Below are 23030 nucleotides of genomic sequence, written 5' to 3' on the forward strand. Positions count from 1 at the left end.
CCAATATATCTGAATCCTATGAATAGTCCCTGGCCCTATCTTATATGAAGGATAGCCTTATGCCTATCCCATGCATGCTTAAACTCCTTCACTGTATTTGCAGCTACCACTTCTGTAGGAAGGTTATTCCATGCATCCACTACTCTCTCAGTAAAGTAATACTTCCTCATATTACTTTTAAACCTTTGCCCCTCTAATTTAAAACTGTGTCCTCTTGTGGTAGTTTTTCTTCTTTTAAATATGCTCTCCTCCTTTACCGAGTTGACTCCCTTTATGTATTTAAAAGTTTCTATCATATCCCCTCTGTCTCTTCTTTCTTCCAAGCTATACATGTTAAGGTCCTTTAACCTTTCCTGGTAAGTTTTTTCCTGCAATCCATGTACTAGTTTAGTAGCTCTTCTCTGGACTCTCTCTAGAGTATCTATATCCTTCTGGAGATATGGCCTCCAGTACTGCGCACAATACTCCAAGTGAGGTCTCACCAGTGTTCTGTACAGCGGCATAAGCACTTCTCTCTTTCTACTGCTTATACCTCTCCCTATACATCCAAGCATTCTGCTGGCATTTCGTGCTGCTCTATTACATTGTCTTCCCACCTTTAAGTCTTCTGAAATAATTACTCCTAAATCCCTTTCCTCAGATACTGAGGTCAGGACTGTGTCAAATATTCTATATTCTGCCCTTGGGTTTTTACGCCCCAAGTGCATTATCTTGCACTTATCCACATTAAATTTCAGTTGCCAGAGTTCTGACCATTCTTCTAGTTTTCCTAAATCCTTTTCCATTTGGCGTTTCCCTCCAGGAACATCAACCCTGTTACATATCTTTGTGTCATCAGCAAAAAGACAAACCTTACCATCGAGGCCTTTTGCAATATCACTTATGAAGATATTAAACAAAATTGGTCCCATTACAGATCCCTGAGGTACCCCACTGGTAACATGACCTTGTTCTGAATGTTCTCCATTGACTACAACCCTCTGTTGTCTGTCACTCTGCCACTGCCTAATCCACTCAACAATATGGGAGTCCATGCTCAATGACTGCAGTTTATTGATAAGTCTTCAATGTGGGACACTGCCAAAAGCCTTACTAAAATCTAGATATGCAATGTCTACTGCACCTCCACCATCTATTATTTTAGTCACCCAGTCAAAAAAATCTATAACATTTGTTTGACATGATCTCCCTGAAGTAAACCCATGTTGTTTTTCATCTTGCAATCCATGGGATTTAAGATGTTCCACAATCCTATCCTTTAATAGGGTTTCCATTAATTTGCCTACTATTGATGTCAGACTCACTGGTCTATAGTTGCTCGATTCCTCCCTACTACCTTTCTTGTGAATGGGCACGACATTTGCCAATTTCCAATCTTCCGGGACGACTCCTGTTACTAATGATTGGTTAAATAAATCTGTTAATGGTTTTGCCAGCTCACCACTAAGCTCTTTTAATAATTTTGGGTGTATCTCATCAGGACCCTGTGACTTATTTGTCTTCACTTTAGACAGCAATCTTAGAACGTCTTCCTCTGTAAAGACACATGCATCAAACGATTCATTAGTCATCCTTTCAAGTGGAGGTCCTTCTCCTTCTTTTTCTTCTGTAAAAACTGAACAGAAGTATTCATTAAGGCAGTCGGCTAGCCCTTTATTCTCTTCTACATACCTTCCGTCCTTTGTTTTTAATTTAGTTATTCCTTGTTTTAATTTCCTTTTTTCATTTATATATCTGAAGAATGTCTTATCCCCCTTTTTCATAGACTGAGCTAGTTTTTCTTCTGCCTGCGCTTTAGAAGTTCTTATAACTTGCTTGGCCTCTTTCTGCCTAATCTTGTAGATTTCCTTATCTTCATTGCTCTGGGTTTTTTTATAATTACAAAATGCTAGCTTTTTATTTTTAATGATTTGGGCCACTTCTGCTGAGTACCACAGTGGTCTCTTCCTTTTTTTGCTTTTACTGACAAGTCTAATGCAATTTTCTGTTGCCTTCAATAATGCACCATTTAAGTAGTCCCATTTCTCCTGGACTCCATGTAATCCGTACCAGTCTGATAAGGACTCATTTATGACTAATTTCATTTTTGAAAAGTCTGTTTTTCTAAAATCTAAAACTTTTGTTTTTGTGTGGTGTGACTCTTTCACAGTTCTTATATTAAACCACACTGACTGGTGATCACAAGATCCCAAGGTTTCGCCTACAATGACATCATATACCGAATCCCCATTTGTGAATAACAAATCCAAAATGGCCTCCCTCCTAGTTGGCTCCTCGACCACTTGTTGCAGAGACAACCCCAGTAGGGAATTTAGAATATCTGTACTCCTGGTAGAACTTGCTATTTTGGTTTTCCAGTTTATATCTGGAAGATTGAAATCTCCCATAATGATAACTTCTCCTTTCATTGTCATTTTAGCTATTTCTTCAACTAGTAGATCATCTAGTTCTTTAACTTGACCAGGTGGTCTATATATCACACCTACACGAGTTACTGCATGATTAGCAAACTGCAACGTAACCCAAACTGACTCTATGTTGGCCTCACCAACTTGTATTAGGTTAGATTTAATGCTATCTTTCACATACAGGGCCACTCCTCCTCCTTTCTTGCCTTCTCTGTCTCTTCTGTATAAAGAGTACCCTGGTATGGTTATGTCCCAGTCATTTCTTTCATTAAACCATGTCTCCGTAACAGCCACTAAATCTACATTCTCAGATGCCATTATTGACCCAAGTTCATTGATTTTTTTACCTAAACTGCGAGCATTTTAGGTAAAAAAATCAATGAACTTGGGTCAATAATGGCATCTGAGAATGTAGATTTAGTGGCTGTTACGGAGACATGGTTTAATGAATTTGCCTACTATTGATGTCAGACTCAGTGGTCTATAGTTGCTCGATTCCTCCCTACTACCTTTCTTGTGAATGGGCACGACATTTGCCAATTTCCAATCTTCCGGGACGACTCCTGTTATGACTCCTGTTAACAGTGCATATGTATAGCACTGATTACTGTAGTAATGTCACTGGTACCCCCAAAAGTGTCAAAAATGTCAGTCAAGGGTCCGATCTGTCCGCCGCAATGTCGCAGTCCCGCAAAAAAAAATCACAGATCGCCGCCATTACTCGTTAAAAAATAAATAAATAAAAATTACAAAAATCTTTCCCTTAGTTAGTAAACGCAATAACTTTTGCGCAAACCAATCAAAATACGCTTATTGGGATTTTTTTTACCAAACATATGTAACAGAAAACAAATTGGCCTAAAAATGTTAAAAAAATTTAGATTTTTACATTTTTTTGGGGGAATTTCATATAAAAAAATTTGAAAAATATTGTTATTTTTGCAAAATTGTCGCTCTTTTTTTGTTTATAGCGCATGATCAAAAAATCGCACAGGTGATCAAATACCACCAAAAGAAAGCTCTGTTTGTGGGGAAAAAAGGACATCAATTTCATTTGGGTACAGTGTCGAACGACCGCACAATTGTCCATTAAAATCACGCAGTGCCGAATTGCAAAATAGGCCCTGATCAGGAAGGGGGTAAAATCTTCCGGGGCTTAAGTGGATAGGGTAAGCATTTGTACTTATTTTCCCTCCCAGGCCAAACAACCAATTAACCCATGGAGGACACTTCACTATATGGGTACATTTAACTGCAGCTCTTAATTAAGTTAAGCTTTAAAACAGAAACTGCTCTCCTAAAACTAACAAATGATCTACTAACATCCCAAAACCAATGGACACTCTTCTGTACTCCTACTCCTTAACCTTTCTGTTGACTTTGATATGGTTGACCACTCCCTCCTCCTCAAAGAACTCCACACCTTTGGTCTTCATGACTGTACTCTTCAATGTTTCTCTTCCTACTTATCCAACCCCACCTTTAGTATTACTTACAATTCTACTTCCTCCTCTCCTCTTGCTTTCTCTGTTGGGGTCCCCCAAGGTTATATTATTCGGACCTCTACTATTTTCAATCTACACCTCCTCCCTGGGTCAGCGTTCAATGGCATCCTATACCATCTCTATGCACACCCAAATCTATCTTTCTACCCCTCAGCTCACTCCCTCAGTATCCTCATGTATCACTAATTTAATTACAGACATATCAGCCTGGATGTCACACCACATCCTCTAATTGAATCTATCCAAAGCCTATTTGTGCATTGGTGTGCTTTGTGCACTGGTGCGCAGTCATGTTGGAACAGGAAGGGGACATCCCTAAACTGTTCCCACAAAGTTTGGGTCATGAAATTGTCCAAAATGTCTTGGTATGCTGACACCTTAAAAGTTCCCTTCATTGGAACTAATGGGTCAAGCCCAACCCCTGCAAAACAACCCCACACCATAATCCCCCCTCCACCAAATTATTTGGACCAGTGCACAAATCAAGATTCATAAAGACATGGATGAGCAAGTTCGGGGTGGAGGAACTTGACTGGCCTGCACAGAGTCCTGATCTCGACCCGATAGAACACCTTTGGGATGAATTAAAATTTAGACTGCGAGCCAGGCCTTTTCGTCCTACATCAGTGCCTGACCTCACAAATGCACTTCTGGAAGAATGGTCAAACTTTCTCATAGACTCACTCCTAAACCTTGTGGACAGCCTTCCCAGAGGATTTGTGGCTGTTATAGCTGAAAAGGGTGGGCCAACTCAATATTGAACCCTATTGACTTAGACTGGGATGCCATTAAAGTTCATGTGCGTTTAAAGGCAGGCGTCCCAATACTTTTGTTAATAAAATGCAGGGGAAGGGGTCCTGCCCACCTAAAACCCCCTCTTTAGACCTGAGAAACAAAGTATGATTGGTAGCACCCTGCGAGGCACCTCCATTCTTATTGCACTATTGTAATGAATCAACCCCTGTAGAGTGAGATTGAACTCACGAAACGTGTCGGGACCCAAGGATGCTATGACACATTTACCGTGGACTATTTGATTACTGTATGTAACCATGTAATAGATTTGTATACTTGGGCCAATTGTTTGGCATTATGACACTTTTTCCCAGTTCCATTGCTGGCATATACTCAATAAACTTGTGCTATGTTTTTATTACTGGTTGTGTGGCGCTTCATCTAAAGTCCCAATGGGCAAAACTCTGCAAATGTATCCTCTTTAGACCTGGGACTGCATTGCAGAAAAAGCTGTTTTTTTTTACCCACTTGCTGACCGCCCACTGCATATATACTGCGGCAGGCTGGCTCGGCTGCGCAAATTGACGTACTTATTGGTTCGCGGGAGTGGTGCTGGGAGGCGAGCATGGATGCTGATTCACTGGACTGGCGGCCGCGATTGCTCCTGGGCACCCGCGATCGCTCCCCGCTGAGAGAGAAGGACGGCCAGCTGTTGTAAACACAGCCGACCGTTGTTCTCTCTGAAATGATCACAGAGCGCCTGTGATCCTTCTATATAGGATCTTTATGATCATTTCACAAGTCCCTCCCCCCATACAGTTAGTAAACACTCCCCTAGGCTCACAATTAACCCTTTGATCACCCCTAGGTTAACCCCTTCCCTGCCAGTGTCATTAGTACAGTAACAGTGCATATTGTTAGCACTGATTACTGTAGTAATGTCACTGGTCCCCCCAAAAGTATCAAAAATGTCAGTTAGGGGTCCGATCTATCCATCGCAATGTCGCAGTCCCGCTAAAAATCGCTGATCGCCGCCATTACTAGTAAATAAATTAAAATAAATAAATGACATAAATCTTTCCCGTAGTTTGTAGACGCAATAACTTTTGCGCAAACCAATCAAAATACACTTATTGCGATTTTTGTTTTATGTAGCAGAATACAAATTGGCCCAAAAGGATGAAAAATTTTGATTTTTAATTTTTTTTTTTTATGGAAATGTTATATAGCAGAATGTGAAAAATAGGGTTTTCTTTTCAGAATTATCGCTCTTTTTTTGTTTATAGAGCAAAAAATAAAAATTGCAGAGGTGATCAAATACCACCAAAAGAAAGCTCTATTTGTGGGGAAAAAAAAGAACATCAATTTTATTTTGGTACAGTGTCGCACGACCGCGCAATTGTCCGTTAAGTTAACGCAGAGCCCAATTGCAAAATATGGCCTGGTCATTGAGGGGGAAAATCCTTCTGGTCCAGAAGTGGTTAAGATCCTTGCAATGTACAGAGATCACCCAGAGGCTAATGTTCTTTTACCAACTAAAAATTTTGATTTTTAATTTTTTTTTTTTTTTTTTAATGGGAATGTTATATAACAGAATGTGAAATAATAGTTTTTTTTTTTTTTCAGAATTATGGCACTTTTTTTGTTTATAGTGCAAAAAATAAAAATGGCAGAGGTGATCAAATACCACCAAAATAAAGCTCTATTTGCGGGGAAGAAAAGAACATCGATTTTATTTTGGCACAGTGTCGCACAACCGTGCAATTGTCCGTTAAAGTAACGCAGTGCCAAATCGTAAAAAGGCCTGGTCATTAAGGAGGCAAATCCTTCCGGTCCAGAAATGGTTAATTATATCTTGTAATGGGCTGTTAATTTTTATCTTGTTTTTTGGGGGTTTTTTGGCTGGAGTTCTGCTTTATAAGTTTTCTGAACAAACACTATGACATCTGCAAGTTATTCTAAAAAAATAAAAATTTTAATGTTTTAGTAGAAGAATTGGACGCGATCCAGGCAAGTTTCATGCTAATAATGACTCCCGATCATTATAATGTAATGTCTAATTAATCCCTCCATGAACACTCTTGTTTCCAGCAGGAACAGAGCGGTATTATTCAGGTATCTGTGCACTTACTTACTTATTCATTTTTCGGAGATTAGTTCCCGGCAGATTAACCTCGTTACAGTAGTCTAATTTTTTGAGCAATTAACCTTGAGAGGAATGGCAAAGACTAACTACTTCCAGTGCAGATTTGTCGTCATCAGATACTTTATTTTCTTTTTATGCAGCTGATTTACTAAAGAAGTCCTTTTTACACTGTCCTCTGTGCATTTTTTTTTTTTTTCAACTTCAAAATTTTTATTGGAATTTTAATTTTAACAATTTCAACAATAACATTCTTAAAGGGAACCTTAACTGAGAAAATACATAGGTAAAAAAGAATGTATAATAAGAGCTCAGGGTGAACCACATATGAGTCTGTTGTTTAAAAAAGGCCAATCCATGGAATTCTGTCACTACAAAAGGCTTTGTGAGAGATCCATGCAGAGTCTAGGAGAGTATACAGTATGTCACAAAAGTGAGAACACCCCTCACATTTTTGTAAATATTTTATTATATCTTTTTATGTGACAACACTGAAGAAATGACACTTTGCTACAATGTAAAGTAGTGAGTGTACAGCTTGTATAACAGTGTAAATTTGCTGTCCCCTCAAAATAACTCAACACATAGCCATTAATGTCTAAACCGCTTGCAACAAAAGTGAGTACACCCCTAAGTGATAATGTCCAAATTGGGCCCCAAGTGTCAATATTTTGTGTGGCCACCATTATTTTCCAGCACTGCTTTAACCCTCTTGGGCATGGAGTTCACTAGAGCTTCACAGGTTACCACTGGAGCCCTCTTCCACTCCTCCATGATGACATTACGGAGCTGGTGGATGTTAGAGACCTTGCGCTCCTCCACCTTCCATTTGAGGATGCCCCACAGATGCTCAATAGGGTTTAGGTCTGGAGACATGCTTGGCCAGTCCATCATCTTTACCCTCAGTTTCTTTAGCAAGGCAGTGGTCGTCTTGGAGATGTGTTTGGAGTTGTTATCATGTTGGAATACTGCCCTGTGGCCCAGTCTCCGAAGGGAGGGGATCATGCTCTGATTCAGTACATGTTGGCATTCATGGTTCCCTCAATGAACTGTAGCTCCCCAGTTCCAGCAGTACTCATGCAGCCCCAGACCATGACACTCCCACCACCATGCTTGACTGTAGGCAAGACACACTTGTCTTTTTACTCCGCACCTGGTTGCCGCCACACATGCTTGACACCATCTGAACCAAATACGTTTATCTTGGTCTCATCAGACCACAGGACATGGTTCCAGTAATCCAAGACCTTAGTCTACTTGTCTTTAGCAAACAGTTTGCAGGCTTTCTTGTGCATCATCTTTAGAAGAGGCTTCCTTCAGGGACGACAGCCATGCAGACCAATTTGATGCAGTGTGCGGCGTAAGGTCTGAGCACTGACAGACTGACCCTCCACCCCTTCAACCTCTGCAGCAATGCTGGAGGCACTCATAAGTCTATTTCCCAAAGACAACCTCTGGATGTGACGCTGAGCATGTGCACTCAACTTCTTTGGTTGACCATGGCGAGGCCTGTTCTGAGTGGAACCTGTCCTGTTAAACCGCTGTATGGTCTTGGCCACCGTGCTGCAGCTCAGTTTCAGGGTCTTGGCAATCTTCCTATAGCCTAGGCCATCTTTATGTAGAGCAACAATTCTATTTTTTCATATCCTCAGAGAGTTCTTTGCCATGAGGTGCCATGTTGAACTTCCAGTGACCAGTATGAGAGAGTGAGAGTGATAACACCAAACCTAACACAACTGCTCCCCATTCACACCTGAGACCTTGTAACACTAAGGAGTCACATGACACCGGGTAGGGAAAATGGCTAATTGGGCCCAATTTGGACATTTTTTACTTAGGGGTGTACTCACTTTTGTTGCCAGCGGTTTAGACATTAATGGCTGTGTGTTGAGTTATTTTTAGGGGACAGCAAATTTACACTGTTATACAAGCTGTACACTCACTACTTTACATTGTAGCAAATTGTCATTTCTTCAGTGTTGTCACATGAAAAGATATAATAAAATATTTACAAAAGTGTGAGGGGTGTACTCACTTTTGTGAGATACTGTATATAGAGGGGCAATGATGAAACATGGAAAGCCAGGACACTTAGGGCAAAGGAGGTCTTCTCAGGAGTAGAAGCCAACTCTGTAAAAATGATATATAGGAAACAGAAAAGCGCCTCTAAGTGTAATAGTTTATTGGCAAAGGGATAACAGCAATGACAATTACAAACTCACATGAGGGGTCCCTCATCTTTTGGAGAGCATAACCCCCATCAATTGTGTCCATGGATGCAATAATAACCCCCAGCATTGGTGTCAGTGAGTGCAATATTAACCCTCATCAATTGTGTCAGTGGATGCAATAATAACCCCCAGCATTGGTGTCAGTGAGCGCAATAATAACCCCCATCAATTGTGTCTGTGGATGCAATAATAACTCTCAGCATCTGTGTCAGTGAGTGCAATAATAACCCCCAGCATCGGGAGAGCATAACCCCCATCAATTTGTCTGCAGATGCAATCATAACCCCCAGCATTGATGTCAGTGAGCACAATAAAAACCCCCATCAATTGTGTCTGTGGATGCAATAATAACTCTCAGGATCGGTGTCAGTGAGTGCAATAATATTCCCCATCCATTGTGTACGTGGATGCAATAATAACCCCAGCATCGGTGTCAGTGAGTGCAATAATAACCCCATTGATTGTGTCAGTAGATGCAATAATAGCCCTCAGCATTAGTGTCAGTGAGCGCAATAATAACCCCCAGCATCGGTGTCAGTGACTGCAAAATTATCCCTCATCAATTGTGTCAGTGGATGCAATAATAACCTCCAGCATTGGTGTCAGTGAGCGCAATAATAACCCCCATCAATTGTGTCTGTGGATGCAATAATAACTCTCAGCATCTGTGTCAGTGAGTGCAATAATAACCCCCAGCATCAGGAGTGCATAACCCCCATCAATTTGTCTGCAGATGCAATCATAGCCCCCAGCATTGATGTCAGTGAGCACAATAATAATCCCCATCAATTGTGTCAGTGGATGCAATAATAACCCCCAGCATTGGTGTCAGTGAGCGCAATAATAACCCCCAGCATCGGTGTCAGTGAGTGCAAAATTATCCCTCATCAATTGTGTCAGTGGATGCAATAATAACCCCCAGCATTGGTGTCAGTGAGCGCAATAATAACCCCCATCAATTGTGTCTGTGGATGCAATAATAACTCTCAGCATTGGTGTCAGTGAGTGCAATAATAACCCCCAGCATCTGTGTCAGTGAGTGCAATATTAACCCTCATCAATTGTGTCAGTAGATGCAATAATAACCCCCAGCATTGGTGTCAGTGAGCGCAATAATAACCCCCATCAATTGTGTCTGTGGCAGGGGCGTAACTACAGGGGTTGCAGGGGTTGCAATTGCAACCGGGCCCAATGCTCCAGGGGGCCCAGCATTGGATAGGAGGGGTGGCGGGGGCAGCCTGTAGAGAAATCACTGTCCTCCTTTTTCCTCCTATAGCTGCAGAAAGAAAATGGAGGAGATTGGATCCTCTGTATGCTGCCCCCGCTACTCCTCCTATCCAGTTCACTTGTGTTCTGCTGTCTCTGGACCCCTGTGTGCTCCCCTGCCCCCCCCCCCCCACTGTGATCCCTCCCCTCTCCTGCTGGCTGCTACAGGGGATGTGTCACAATAGAAAACCAGGAAGGGGTCGGTAAATATGTAATTGACCAGCTCATTCCTTTTCTGAATGGACAGAGTCATAGTCAGCGACATTGTAAAAAAATAAAATAAAATGATAAAAAAATAATACAATTAAAATACCAAAAAATAAAAACTACTGACACCAGTGGGTGAACTTCCAGGATCACAAAGGTCACACTTGCGACCGGCCCTGGCATTCCACCACTGTGGGGAGGCTCCAAGATGACAGTAAGGGGGCCCACTGCAAAACTTGTGAAAAGGACCCACTGTGGGACCGTAATAAAGGGCCCCGCAAGGGGAGTAAAGGGCCCCAGGATCAGTGGAAAGAGCCCCGGGCTTGAAGGGAAGGGCCCGGCCTGGGGTCCAGGGGGGGCCCTTCATGGTTTCTTGCACCGGGGCCTTGAAGGTTCTAGTTACGCCTCTGGTCTGTGGGATGCAATAATAACTCTCAGCATCTGTGTCAGTGAGTGCAATAATAACCCCCAGCATCGGGAGTGCATAACCCCCATCAATTTGTCTGCAGATGCAATCATAACCCCCAGCATTGGTGTCAGTGAGCGCAATAATAACCCCCATCAATTGTGTCTGTGGATGCAATAATAACTCTCAGCATCGGTGTCAGTGAGTGCAATAATAACCCCCAGCATCGGGAGTGCATAACCCCCATCAATTTGTCTGCAGATGCAATCATAACCCCCAGCATTGGTGTCAGTGAGCGCAATAATAACCCCCATCAATTGTGTCTGTGGATGCAATAATAACTCTCAGCATCGGTGTCAGTGAGTACAATAATATTCCCCATCCATTGTGTACGTAGATGCAATAATAACCCCAACATCGGTGTCAGTGAGCGCAATAATAACCCCATTGATTGTGTCCGTGGATGCAATAATAGCCCTCAGCATTAGTGTCAGTGAGCGCAATTAGAACCCCCATCTATTGTGTCAGTGGATGCAATAATAACCCCCAGCATCGGTGTCAGTGAGCGCAATAATAACCCCATTGATTGTGTCCGTGGATGCAATAATAGCCCTCAGCATTAGTGTCAGTGAGCGCAATTAGAACCCCCATCTATTGTGTCAGTGGATGCAATAATAACCCCCAGCATCGGTATCAGTGAGCGCATCAGTAACCTCCATCAATTGTGTCTGTGGATGCAATATTAACCCTCAGCATTGGTGTCAGTGACACAATTGATGGGAGGTTTTTATTGCATCCACTGACACAATTTATGGGGGGGTTAGTATTGCGCTCACTCACACCTATGAAAGGGGTTTTTGTACTACAATCTTTTCAGTGAACAATGCGATATGCTGCAAAAAACGCAACTGGACCGATTTTTTCTCCGGGTTGAGAGGTAGGTTCTAGCTCATTCAATTTGAACCCTAATGCACGAAAATGTGCTGTTATTGTTTAAAAAATCTCGCCATACATCAGTCTGTGTGCGCCATTCACTCATCTAGAACCATCCTGAGCTTTAGTTTCAATTAAGTTATTTCTACGTATGTCTGTAAACAAAAGACCAAGCGCTGATAATCAGGACCCCCTAAAAGGAAGTTGACAAATATGACCCTGAAATATCCAAACCAAACAATCCTTGTGCTGTCAGTCCCAAGCATAGAATGTAAATACAATGGAATGAAACACTGAAAATGGACAGCACACAGGAGTGACAATGAGGTGTCAAAGGAGAATCAATAGCCAGCGATCCAAAATAAGTGTCAATTTAATGAACAAATAAAACCAGGGACTGCTAATAGGTTACCACATGGGTCCGGATGGCAGTGAGGGCATTGTGGGATGGTGACTGCCAATGGTCAATGCGAGGTGGTCCAACAATATACCTCTTGGAGATGTGGGGGTGTCCTGGGAACGGGACCCACTGTGGAGTGAAAAGAGGATCCTGGCCAGCCGCCGCCGGCACGTAAACAAGTCATGGTACTGGAGGGTCGAGGGTAGCGTGGTGCCGGAAGTAATGTCACTCGGTGGGATGGAGCCAGATGCAGGAACCAGCATGGAACGCAAGCAAGCCCACTGCCTTGATTACGCGTTTTGCGTGCATGCGCTTTGTCAAGTCTAATCTCCAAGAGGTACAGCGTTTGACCACCCCCCATTGACCATTGGCATTCACTATCCCACAATGCCCTCACCGCCATCTGGACCCATGTGGTAAGGTGGTTTTATTCGTTCAATAAATTGACACTTATTATGGATCGCTGCCTGTTGATTCTCCTTTGACACCTCATTGTCACTCCTGTGCGCTGTCCATTTTCGGTGTTTTATTCCATTTCCATGTATAGCCTGGGCTTGGTATCTACTATCCAACTTGAGTAAAATGGAACTACACTGGCAAAGACTGCCTATAATTTGTGCCTTCTAAATATTGTATACCAGTAAATTTACAAAGCTAAGACTTCTACATGTACCCTATTTTCCGGCCTATAAGACGACTGGGCGTATAAGACGACCCCCCTAATTTTCAAGTTAAAACATAGGTTTTGGGCTATACTCGCCGTATAAGACTACCCCCCTTCCGAAGCAAGGCAACACCATTAAAAAACATCAGATTTCTCAGATCTCTCATATATTTCCAAGGTACTGTAAGAAAGTATTAGATGTAATCTCTCAAAGCGATGGCTGTCTGTGCCCTATTAATTGCCTAGGTACCGTAAGTACTGTAAATGTAATCTCTCATATATCTCCATGGTACCCTAAGTAGTGTAAATGTAATCTCTCATAATATCTCCAAGGTACCCTAAGTATCAGTATTACCAGTAGATGTAATCTCAAGACTCTGGGTGTGCGGGAATCCTGTACCGGTATATCGTATGTACCGTAGTTTTGGCTACATACAGTATACCACGCTGCGCTAATCATGGTAAGCAATGTATTCTATTATTGAGGCTCGGTTCACACTTGTGCAATGCGGGAAGGCTGCGAATACGCAGGCTGTTCCCGCATCGCATCCGCACCTCTGGCAGTTCACACTGCCATATGAGATACGCAGGGGGTGTCAATGAAATGTTAACGACACCCCCAGTTTGATCGCATATCGCAGTGCAATCTGACAGTACGCACAGAATCGGATCGCACAAGTGTGAACCACTGTGCGATCCGGTCCTGATGCGGCTGAAAAAAAGGGTCCTGTGCGTCTTTGGTGCGGGTGCAGTGTGCATTTCAGCCATACAAAGTGTATGGCTGAATTCACATCCGCACAGGAGATCGCATGTAATGAAGGAGCAGTGCGCTCCGAATTACATGCGATCTCCGCAGCCGCACATATGTGAACCGGCACTAAATGCAAAGCCTGCTCGGATTGGCAGAGTCAGAGAGGCGGGCTGATGTTACTCCGCCAATCCGAGCAGGCTTTGTATTCAATAATAGAATACAACGCTCACCGTGATTGGCTCAGCGTGGTATACTGTATGTAGCCGAAGCTACGGTACATAACGGTATACCGTTGCAGGATTCCCGCACAGCCAGCATCTTGAGATTACATCTACCAGTAATACTTATACGTAGGGTACCTTGGAGATATTATACTCGGCGTATAAGACAACCCCCCCCCCCCCATTTCTGGGGATTTTTTTTGAGGTTCAAAAGTCGTCTTATACGCCAGAAAATACGAATGGCACTATAGAAAATAGGGATAGCACTATAGAAAATAGGGATAGCACTATAGAAAATAGGGATAGCACTATAGAAAATAGGGATAGCACTATAGAAAATAGGGATAGCACTATAGAAAATAGGGATAGCACTATAGAAAATATGAATAGCACTATAGAAAATACGAATAGCACTATAGAAAATACGGATAGCACTATAGAAAATACGGATAGCACTATAGAAAATAGGGATAGCACTATAGAAAATAGGGATAGCACTATAGAAAATAGGGATAGCACTATAGAAAATAGGGATAGCACTATAGAAAATAGGGATAGCACTATAGAAAATATGGATAGCACTATAGAAAATAGGGATAGCACTATAGAAAATAGGGATAGCACTATAGAAAATATGAATAGCACTATAGAAAATATGAATAGCACTATAGAAAATACGGATAGCACTATAGAAAATACGGATAGCACTATAGAAAATAGGAATAGCACTATAGAAAATAGGGATAGCACTATAGAAAATACGGATAGCACTATAGAAAATACGGATAGCACTATAGAAAATATGAATAGCACTATAGAAAATAGGGATAGCACTATAGAAAATATGGATAGCACTATAGAAAATAGGGATAGCACTATAGAAAATAGGGATAGCACTATAGAAAATAGGGATAGCACTATAGAAAATAGGAATAGCACTATAGAAAATATGAATAGCACTATAGAAAATACGGATAGCACTATAGAAAATACGAATAGCACTATAGAAAATACGGATAGCACTATAGAAAATACGGATAGCACTATAGAAAATACGGATAGCACTATAGAAAATATGAATAGCACTATAGAAAATACGGATAGCACTATAGAAAATACGGATAGCACTATAGAAAATACGGATAGCACTATAGAAAATAGGGATAGCACTATAGAAAATACGGATAGCACTATAGAAAATATGAATAGCACTATAGAAAATAGGGATAGCACTATAGAAAATATGGATAGCACTATAGAAAATATGGATAGCACTATAGAAAATAGGGATAGCACTATAGAAAATAGGGATAGCACTATAGAAAATAGGAATAGCACTATAGAAAATATGAATAGCACTATAGAAAATACGGATAGCACTATAGAAAATAGGGATAGCACTATAGAAAATAGGGATAGCACTATAGAAAATATGGATAGCACTATAGAAAATAGGGATAGCACTATAGAAAATACGGATAGCGCTATAGAAAATACGGATAGCACTATAGAAAATAGGGATAGCACTATAGAAAATAGGGATAGCACTATAGAAAATAGGGATAGCCCTATAGAAAATATGGATAGCACTATAGAAAATATGAATAGCACTATAGAAAATAGGGATAGCACTATAGAAAATACGGATAGCACTATAGAAAATAGGGATAGCACTATAGAAAATAGGGATAGCACTATAGAAAATAGGGATAGCCCTATAGAAAATATGGATAGCACTATAGAAAATAGGGATAGCACTATAGAAAATACGGATAGCACTATAGAAAATAGGGATAGCACTATAGAAAATACGGATAGCGCTATCAAAAAGTGTACCTGTCCATTGCAGTGTCCCTGCAGACACTAATCTTTGTTTCCCGTGGCTCACGTTCTCTGCCTTTGTTGATTTATCAATAGAATCTTTTGGTAATGGAAAAAAAAAAAATATTGTGACATGGTAACTTACCTTGAAAATGCTGCTACATTGTCTGCCAGCGTTTGCTGACCGTCCGCTCCTGATCGGTAATAATCAAATACTGACTTCTTAAGATAATATTTGGCATGTTTCTCAAAATCTTCCACTGTTATTAACTTTCCAGACATTTTGGGCCGGTGTCTTTATGGAAGCTGCTCAGCACTTCAAATGATGAGCTATTTGTAGCTGTAGGACGGGGGATGTGGATAATAAATAACCATTTCTCTCTCTTATGTTTGCATGGCCTGTGTTTGGTTTCTCTGTCAATGTGTAAATGGAGGTTTCATGTGCGTGGACTTTCTCCTGCAGTCTGCACGGGACATTTGTCATTTGGAAAAGGGATAATGTGTATATTATACGGCCATATCAACCAATTCAGCTCCAGAAGGTTTTACCCCCTGCGTTATTTAAAAAAAAAAAAAAAAAACTGACAATTTTGCTGTACCCAAATATCCTTTTTTTTCCCACAAACAGAGCTTTCTTTTGGTGGTATTTGATCACCTCTGCATTTTTTTTTTTTTTTTTGCGCTATAAGCAAAAAAAGACAATTTTGAAAAAAACAAAAAAAAAAACAATATTTTTTACTTTCTGCTATAAAACATATCCATTAAAAAAATCAAATTTCTTCATCAATTTAGGCCAATATGTATTCTGCTACGTTTCTGGTAAAAAAAAAAAAATTCAAATCCATTCACACGAGCGGTGCGTCCAACGAACTCCATTTTGCTCAGCGGGGATCGATCCTCCGATCTTCACTGAGCAGGTGGATGACAGCTGCGTCTCCGCTTACTTTGCAGAGACGGACCTGTCAGATCCCCGCTCTCCTCTATGGGGAGATCGAATGAAAATGGACCGCCTGTCTGATTTCATCTGATCCTATCCGATCCGATCCTCCAGAAAAATAGGGTTTCCAACCGTCCGGATTTCACAGACAGGATCGGATCGGATAGCAGCGGGTGTCAGCGGAGATTTCACCACTGAGCATGGAGCGTCTGATCAGGTCCGCCTGAAAAACTGACAGGAGGACCGGATCGGAAAGCCCATGTGAAAGGGGCCTAAGGGTATATTGATTGGTTTGCTCAAAAGTTATAGCGCCATAAACGAAAAAAGAGCAACAATTCTGAAAAAAAAAACAATATCTTTTACTTTCTGCTTTAAAATATTCCGAATAAAAAAAAATAAAAAAATAAAATTTCTTCCTCATTTTAGGCCAATGTGTATTCTGCTACATATTTTTGGTAAAAAAAATCCCAATAAGCGTATATTGATTGGTTTGTGCAAAAGTTATCGCGTCTACAAACTAGGAGATATTTTTATGGACTTTTATTTTTTTTTTTATTGTTTTTACGAATAATGGCAGAGATCAGCGATTTTTTGCGGGACTGCGACATTGCGGGGGACAAACCTGACACTGACACTTTTTGGGGACCAGCGACACCAATTCAAAAAACAAAATGCATTGTCACTGTACTAATGACACCGGCAGGCAAGGGGTTAACATCAGGGGCAATAAAAGGGTTAAGTGTGCTCCTAGGGAGTGCTTTCTAACTGTGGGGAAGGTGCTTTGACTGGGGGAAGACAGAGATCTGTGTTCCTACTTAGCAGAAACACAAGATCTCCATTTTCCCCTCTCACAGACCGCCGTTCTGTCTCTCCTGTGAACGATCGTTGTGATGAGGCAATGAATGCTGTTCCCATTTATACAATGGAGGTCTGTGGTCAAGTGGGCACAGCAATGCTGGGAACATGAGTGTGGCAGGGTAAGTTATTTAGGACTGTAGACACACCTGAGCTGATCTGCGCAGTCAATTGCTTAAAGCAGAGTTCCACCCAAAAGTGTAACTTCCACTCATTTGCTCCCCCCCCCCCCATGCCACATCTGGCACCTTTCAGGGGGGAGGGGAGAATGGGTACCTATTTTGACAGGTACGCTTCCCCACTTCCGGGAGACAGCGCCGCAGCGACGTCCACCAGAAGTTCCGTCCTCCTTCTCCTTCCCCCGCCGTCGAACCTATAAGAATGCGCACAACCGGTTGTGAAGCCGAAAGTTGTTGCCAGTTTCCCTTAGAAAGAATGGCGGTGGCAGCCAATCCAAAATTTGGCTGGGGCGCTGACATCGTGGGCTCCCTGGACAGGTAAGTGTTTATATATTAAAAGTCAGCAGTTACAGGATTTGTAGCTGCTGACTTTGAATGTATTTTCTCCAGGCGGAACGCCTCTTTAACCACTTAAGCCCCGGAAGATTTTACCCCCATTCCGACCAGGGGGTATTTTGCGATTCGGCACTGCGTGACTTTAACGGACAATTGCGCGGTCGTGCGATGCTGTACCTAAACGAATTTGGCGTCCTTTTTTTCCCACAAACAGAGCTTTCTTTTGGTGGTATTTGATCACCTGTGCGATTTTTTGATCATGCGCTATAAACAAAAAAAGAGCGTCAATTTTGCAAAAATAGCAATATTTTTCACATTTTTTTATATGAAATTCCCCCCAAAAAAATGTAAAAATCAAAATTTTTTAACATTTTCGGCCAATTTGTTTTATGCTACCTAGGTTTGGTAAAAAAAAAATCGCAAAAAGCGTATTTTGATTGGTTTGCGCAAAAGTTATCGCGTTTATTAACAAAGGGAAAGATTTTTGTCATTTTTGTTGTTTTTTTTTTTAACGCGTAATGGCGGCGATCTGCAATTTTTTTTGCGGTACTGCGACATTGCGGCGGACAGATCGGACCCTTGACTGACATTTTTGACACTTTTTGGGGTTACCAGTGACATTTCTACAGTAATCAGTGCTATATATATGCACTGTTACTGTAAAAATACACTGGTAGTGAAGGGGTTAACTTTATTTGGGAGGGAGGGGCTGTGTGTGTCCCTAGGGGCGTGCTTTCTACTGTGATTGGCTGTGGCTTGAGCTGTAAGGACACTGATCAATGGATCTACATAGTAGATCCATGTGATCAGTGTCTTTACACCGAGGAGAATGACAGGTGGCTTGTTTACACAAGCTGCCTGACATTCTCCCTCTCCCCCGCCGATCGCCGAGTGGCCGGCGGACATCGGGTCCGCTGGTCACACGCGCGGGGGGGTCCGTGACCACGCGGGAGCGCGCCTCCGGCGGCGCGCGCTCGCTCCCTAGACCCTCACAAGCAAGCAACGTAGCCCTACGTTAGTTTGCCTGTGAGGGGCTGACCGCCGACGTAGATAGTCGTGCGGCGGTCGGCAAGTGGTTAAAGCCCAAATGTAGCCAATGTATTTTTTAAGAGTGCCAATGTGTTTTTTGTTTCTTTTTAATTGTCACCTGTGTGCCTGTTAGGGAGATTCCCCCCCCCCCCCCGCATTTCTTCACCCGCCTCCCAAATTTATGGAGGCGCTTCCCAGCTCTTTTCTCGAACATGGCACAACCTCTTATCAATTAGACCCCATCTTCAAACCAGGACATCTTTGTGTTTTTTTTGTACATCCTGGAGATGTCTCTTTTCACACAGAAAATATCCAAATATCTAGAGTGGAATGTTCCATCAGAATTCTTTTATTTTTTTTCCTAATCCTTTATTTTACTTCTTCCTGTCCATGCTATAGCCGAAAGACAGCTACAGCACAGACCTTAATTGCGGGGCCATGTACATCCTAAGGTGCATGAGCTGCCTGCGTGCTCCCTGCGGAGCGCACGCCGCTCGCTCTGTGATCAACAAGTCCACGAGACTCGGGTTATCACAGATCGGAGTAAGGGGTTGGTCCCAACGCCTTACCACATGATCAGCTGTCAGCCAATGACAGCTGATCACGTGATGTAAACAGCAGCCGGCGATCAGCTTTTTTTTTTTTTCTCCTCATCGCCGGCTGCGGTCCCGAAGAGGAGCATCAGTGCCCACCAGTGCCACCTACCAGTGTCCACCAGCACCACCTACTTGTGCAGGTCAGTACCACCTACCAGTGCCCACCAGTGCCACCTATCAACGCCCTCCATTGCCGCCTATTAGTGCCAATCAGTGCCTCATAATCAGTGTTCTCTGTCAGTGTCACCTACCAGTGCCTATCATTGCCCATCAGTGCCACCTTTCAGTGACACCTATCAGTGCCCACCAGTGCCCACCATTTCCACCTATTAGTGCCAATCAGTGCCCCATCATCAGTGCTGCCTATCAGTGTCACCTGCCAGTGTCTATCAGTGCCACCCATCAATGCCACCTATCAGTGCCCATCAGTGTCACCTATTAGTGCCCATAAGTGCCACCTATCAGTGCCCTTTAGTGCCACCCATCAGTGCCCGTTGGTGCCACCCTTCAGTGCCACCTATCAGTGCCCACCAGTGCCACCTTATCAGTGCCCATCATTGCTGCCTTATCAGTGCCCATCAGTGTCACCTAACAATGCCCACCATTGCCACCTATTAGTGCCAATCAGTGCCCCATCATCAGTGTCACCTACCAGTGGCTATCATTGCCCATCAGTGCCACCCATCAATGTCACCTATCAATGCCCATCAGTGCCGTCTGATAGTGCCCATTGGTGCCACCCATCAGTGCCCAGAAGTGCCGCCTTATCAGTGCCACATTATCAGTGCACATCAGTGGTGCCTTATCAGTGCCCATCAGTGCAGCCTATCAGTGCCCATCAGTGCCACCTCATCAGTGCACATCAATGAAGGAGAAAAATGACCTGTTTGCAAAATTTTATAACAAACTATAAAAACTGTTTTTTTTTTTTTTATTCCACATTGTTTGGTATATTTCTGTTTGTTCAGCAAAAAATAAAAACCCCAAAGGTGATTAAATACCACCGAAAGAAAGCTCTATTGGTTTGAAAAAACTGATAAAAATTTAATTTGGGTACGGTGTTGCGTGACCGCGCAATTGTAATTCAAAGTGCAACAGTGCTGAAAGCTGAGAATTGGCCTGGGCAGGAAGGGGGTTTAAGTGCCCTGTAAGCAATGTGGTTAAAATATCACAAAAAAATCAATGGGCACAGATACACTCACAGCACATTCCAGTGACCGGGTCTCCATTAATAATTACATAGTAACTTGAACAGCAATAATTAACACAGTGCCCCTTATTCGTGACCATTTTGATTAATGGGGTACAAAGTATGAGAAAAGGGGTCAGAGTAGTGCAGGGATGACCCCCTTCAGGTTTTCGATCCGTCATCCTAGTTGGATGAATGTCATAATATCTCATCTCTAAAATAGTTGGAGAATTTTCTCTATGAGTGAGTCTGAGTATAGCAGGAATCCAGGGCAATGGAGAGGGGAAGGGAATAGAAATGGAGGGTGCTGGGTAGAGTTGTTCTCTCTCTGGAATGATCAGGATATGCCATCTGCAGCTTAGCCCACCATTCGTTTAAATGGACCGAGTTATGGTTAAAATGATTGTCAACAATCTTCTTGTAAAACAACTCATTCAGTTTGAAAAATAAACGAAAGACAAAACATTTGTGTATAGATATATATAAAAAAAAAAACATAAATATATGTTTTCCTCTTTTCTATAAGTAATCACATTAACTTTGTTCTTAGCTACATAAGAGCTGGGGCAGGAGAAGCAGCAGCACACTGAGCTTCCCAGTAAATGGCTGTACAGAGCGGGCATGTCAGGACAAACCTGATCATTGGAGGAGAGCAGGCTGAGTTCCCAGCATAGCTAGTGAACTGACCACACTGTGCTCTCTTCCTTAGTGTGGTCAGTTTGTAGTAGGAAAGCAGAGGGACTGGCAGGAGCACCAGGGATTTCACACATAGGAAGCAATACAAGGAGAACAGGAGACCTTCTCAAACAAGTACATGGTACAGCACGGACATATCAGGAATAGGAAGTGCTGGGATTAAAAAACGCTTTAGGCCTTATAGGCTGAAACGCGTCAACTGACTGTATTTGCGTTCTGTACACTGTGGTTTCCTGAATAAAGCAAGATTTTAGAGCAACATCGGTTGGGCGGATTATCTTCATGGAATATTACTCTCAACTGAGCGTCCGCTGCGGATCGATTCATCTGGTCGTATGAGCGCCAAGAATCCACTGATTTTTGCTGCAGGGATCCGGTGGCCACATAAAAGGGAACTCAGCACAACTGGAGTGAACCAATTCTATTCGCAGTGCAAAATCTTCTCATAAGTAAACTTCTCATACAATGTTGCATTAAATTTACATTTGTGACAAAAATATATACAAATAAAGTGTTTTTCCAAGCTTGATAATTTTATTTCCTCAAAGCACCATAATGTGAAGATCACTCTAAACCAGTGGTCTCCAAACTGCGACCCGGGGACCAGATGCAGCCCTTTGCTTGCTGTTATCTGGCCCTTTGGGCATTATTCCTTCCACTATCAGTAACAGTGGGACATAGTTCCTGCCACTGACACCGACAATGGGGTATTATTCCTCCCACTGACACCAATGATGGAGCACTATTCCTATCATTGACACCAATGATGGGGGACTTTCCTTCCTCTGACACCAATGATAGGGCACCATTCCATCCACTGACACCAAAGATGGGGCACCATTCCATCCACTGACACCAATGATGGGGCACTATTCCTCCCACTGACACCAATGATGGGACACTATTCCTCCCACTGACACCAATGATGGGGCACTATTCCTCTTACTGACACCAATGATGGGGCACTATTCCTCCCACTGACACCAATGATGGGGCACTATTCCTCTTACTGACACCAATGATGGGGCACTATTCCTCCCATTGACACCAATGATGGGGCACTATTCCTCCCATGGACACCAATGACAGGGCACTATTCCTCTTACTGACACCAATGATGGGGCACTATTCCTCCCACTAATACCAATGATGGACCACAAATACTCACCCTAATACCCATTATGGGGCATTTTTTACTCCCTCTGATGGCAGGACATTTTCTACTTCAACTGTGGACAGTGCAGCCCCCCCGTAATGTTTGAAGGACTGTCAACTGACCCTTTGTTTAGAAAGTTTGGAGACCCCTGCTCTAAACAATACAATGAGGAGAATGTATCAAATCTGGATCAGCTATGTATGACAACTAATCAGCTTCTACCTTTCATTTTCAAAGATTTAAAGATTAAACCCAAAAGCAAACATTTATTTTATTTCAGCTTACAAATCCTTAGATGCGATGTCTGCATTAGTTTTCTTTTTTAGGCTTTCTTCTATTTTCATCTGGTGATCCAGCCATTAAGTC

General features: G+C 42.4%; 1 protein-coding gene across 1 annotated transcript in view; it reads right to left on the bottom strand.

Annotated features, from left to right (window-relative positions):
* HAO1 (hydroxyacid oxidase 1) overlaps positions 1-16060 on the bottom strand; it is a 43417-nt gene extending 27357 nt beyond the window's left edge. Inside the window, exon 1 of the mRNA XM_082249960.1 lies at positions 15837-16060. Coding sequence (XP_082106086.1) covers positions 15837-15973 — 137 coding nt within the window. The 5' untranslated portion in view covers positions 15974-16060. The remainder of the gene's footprint in view (positions 1-15836) is intronic.
* Between the last annotated feature and the right edge of the window lie 6970 nt (positions 16061-23030).

Source organism: Pelophylax lessonae (assembly GCF_965119305.1).
Source record: "Pelophylax lessonae genome assembly, chromosome: 3".
Lineage (NCBI taxonomy): Eukaryota > Metazoa > Chordata > Amphibia > Anura > Ranidae > Pelophylax > Pelophylax lessonae.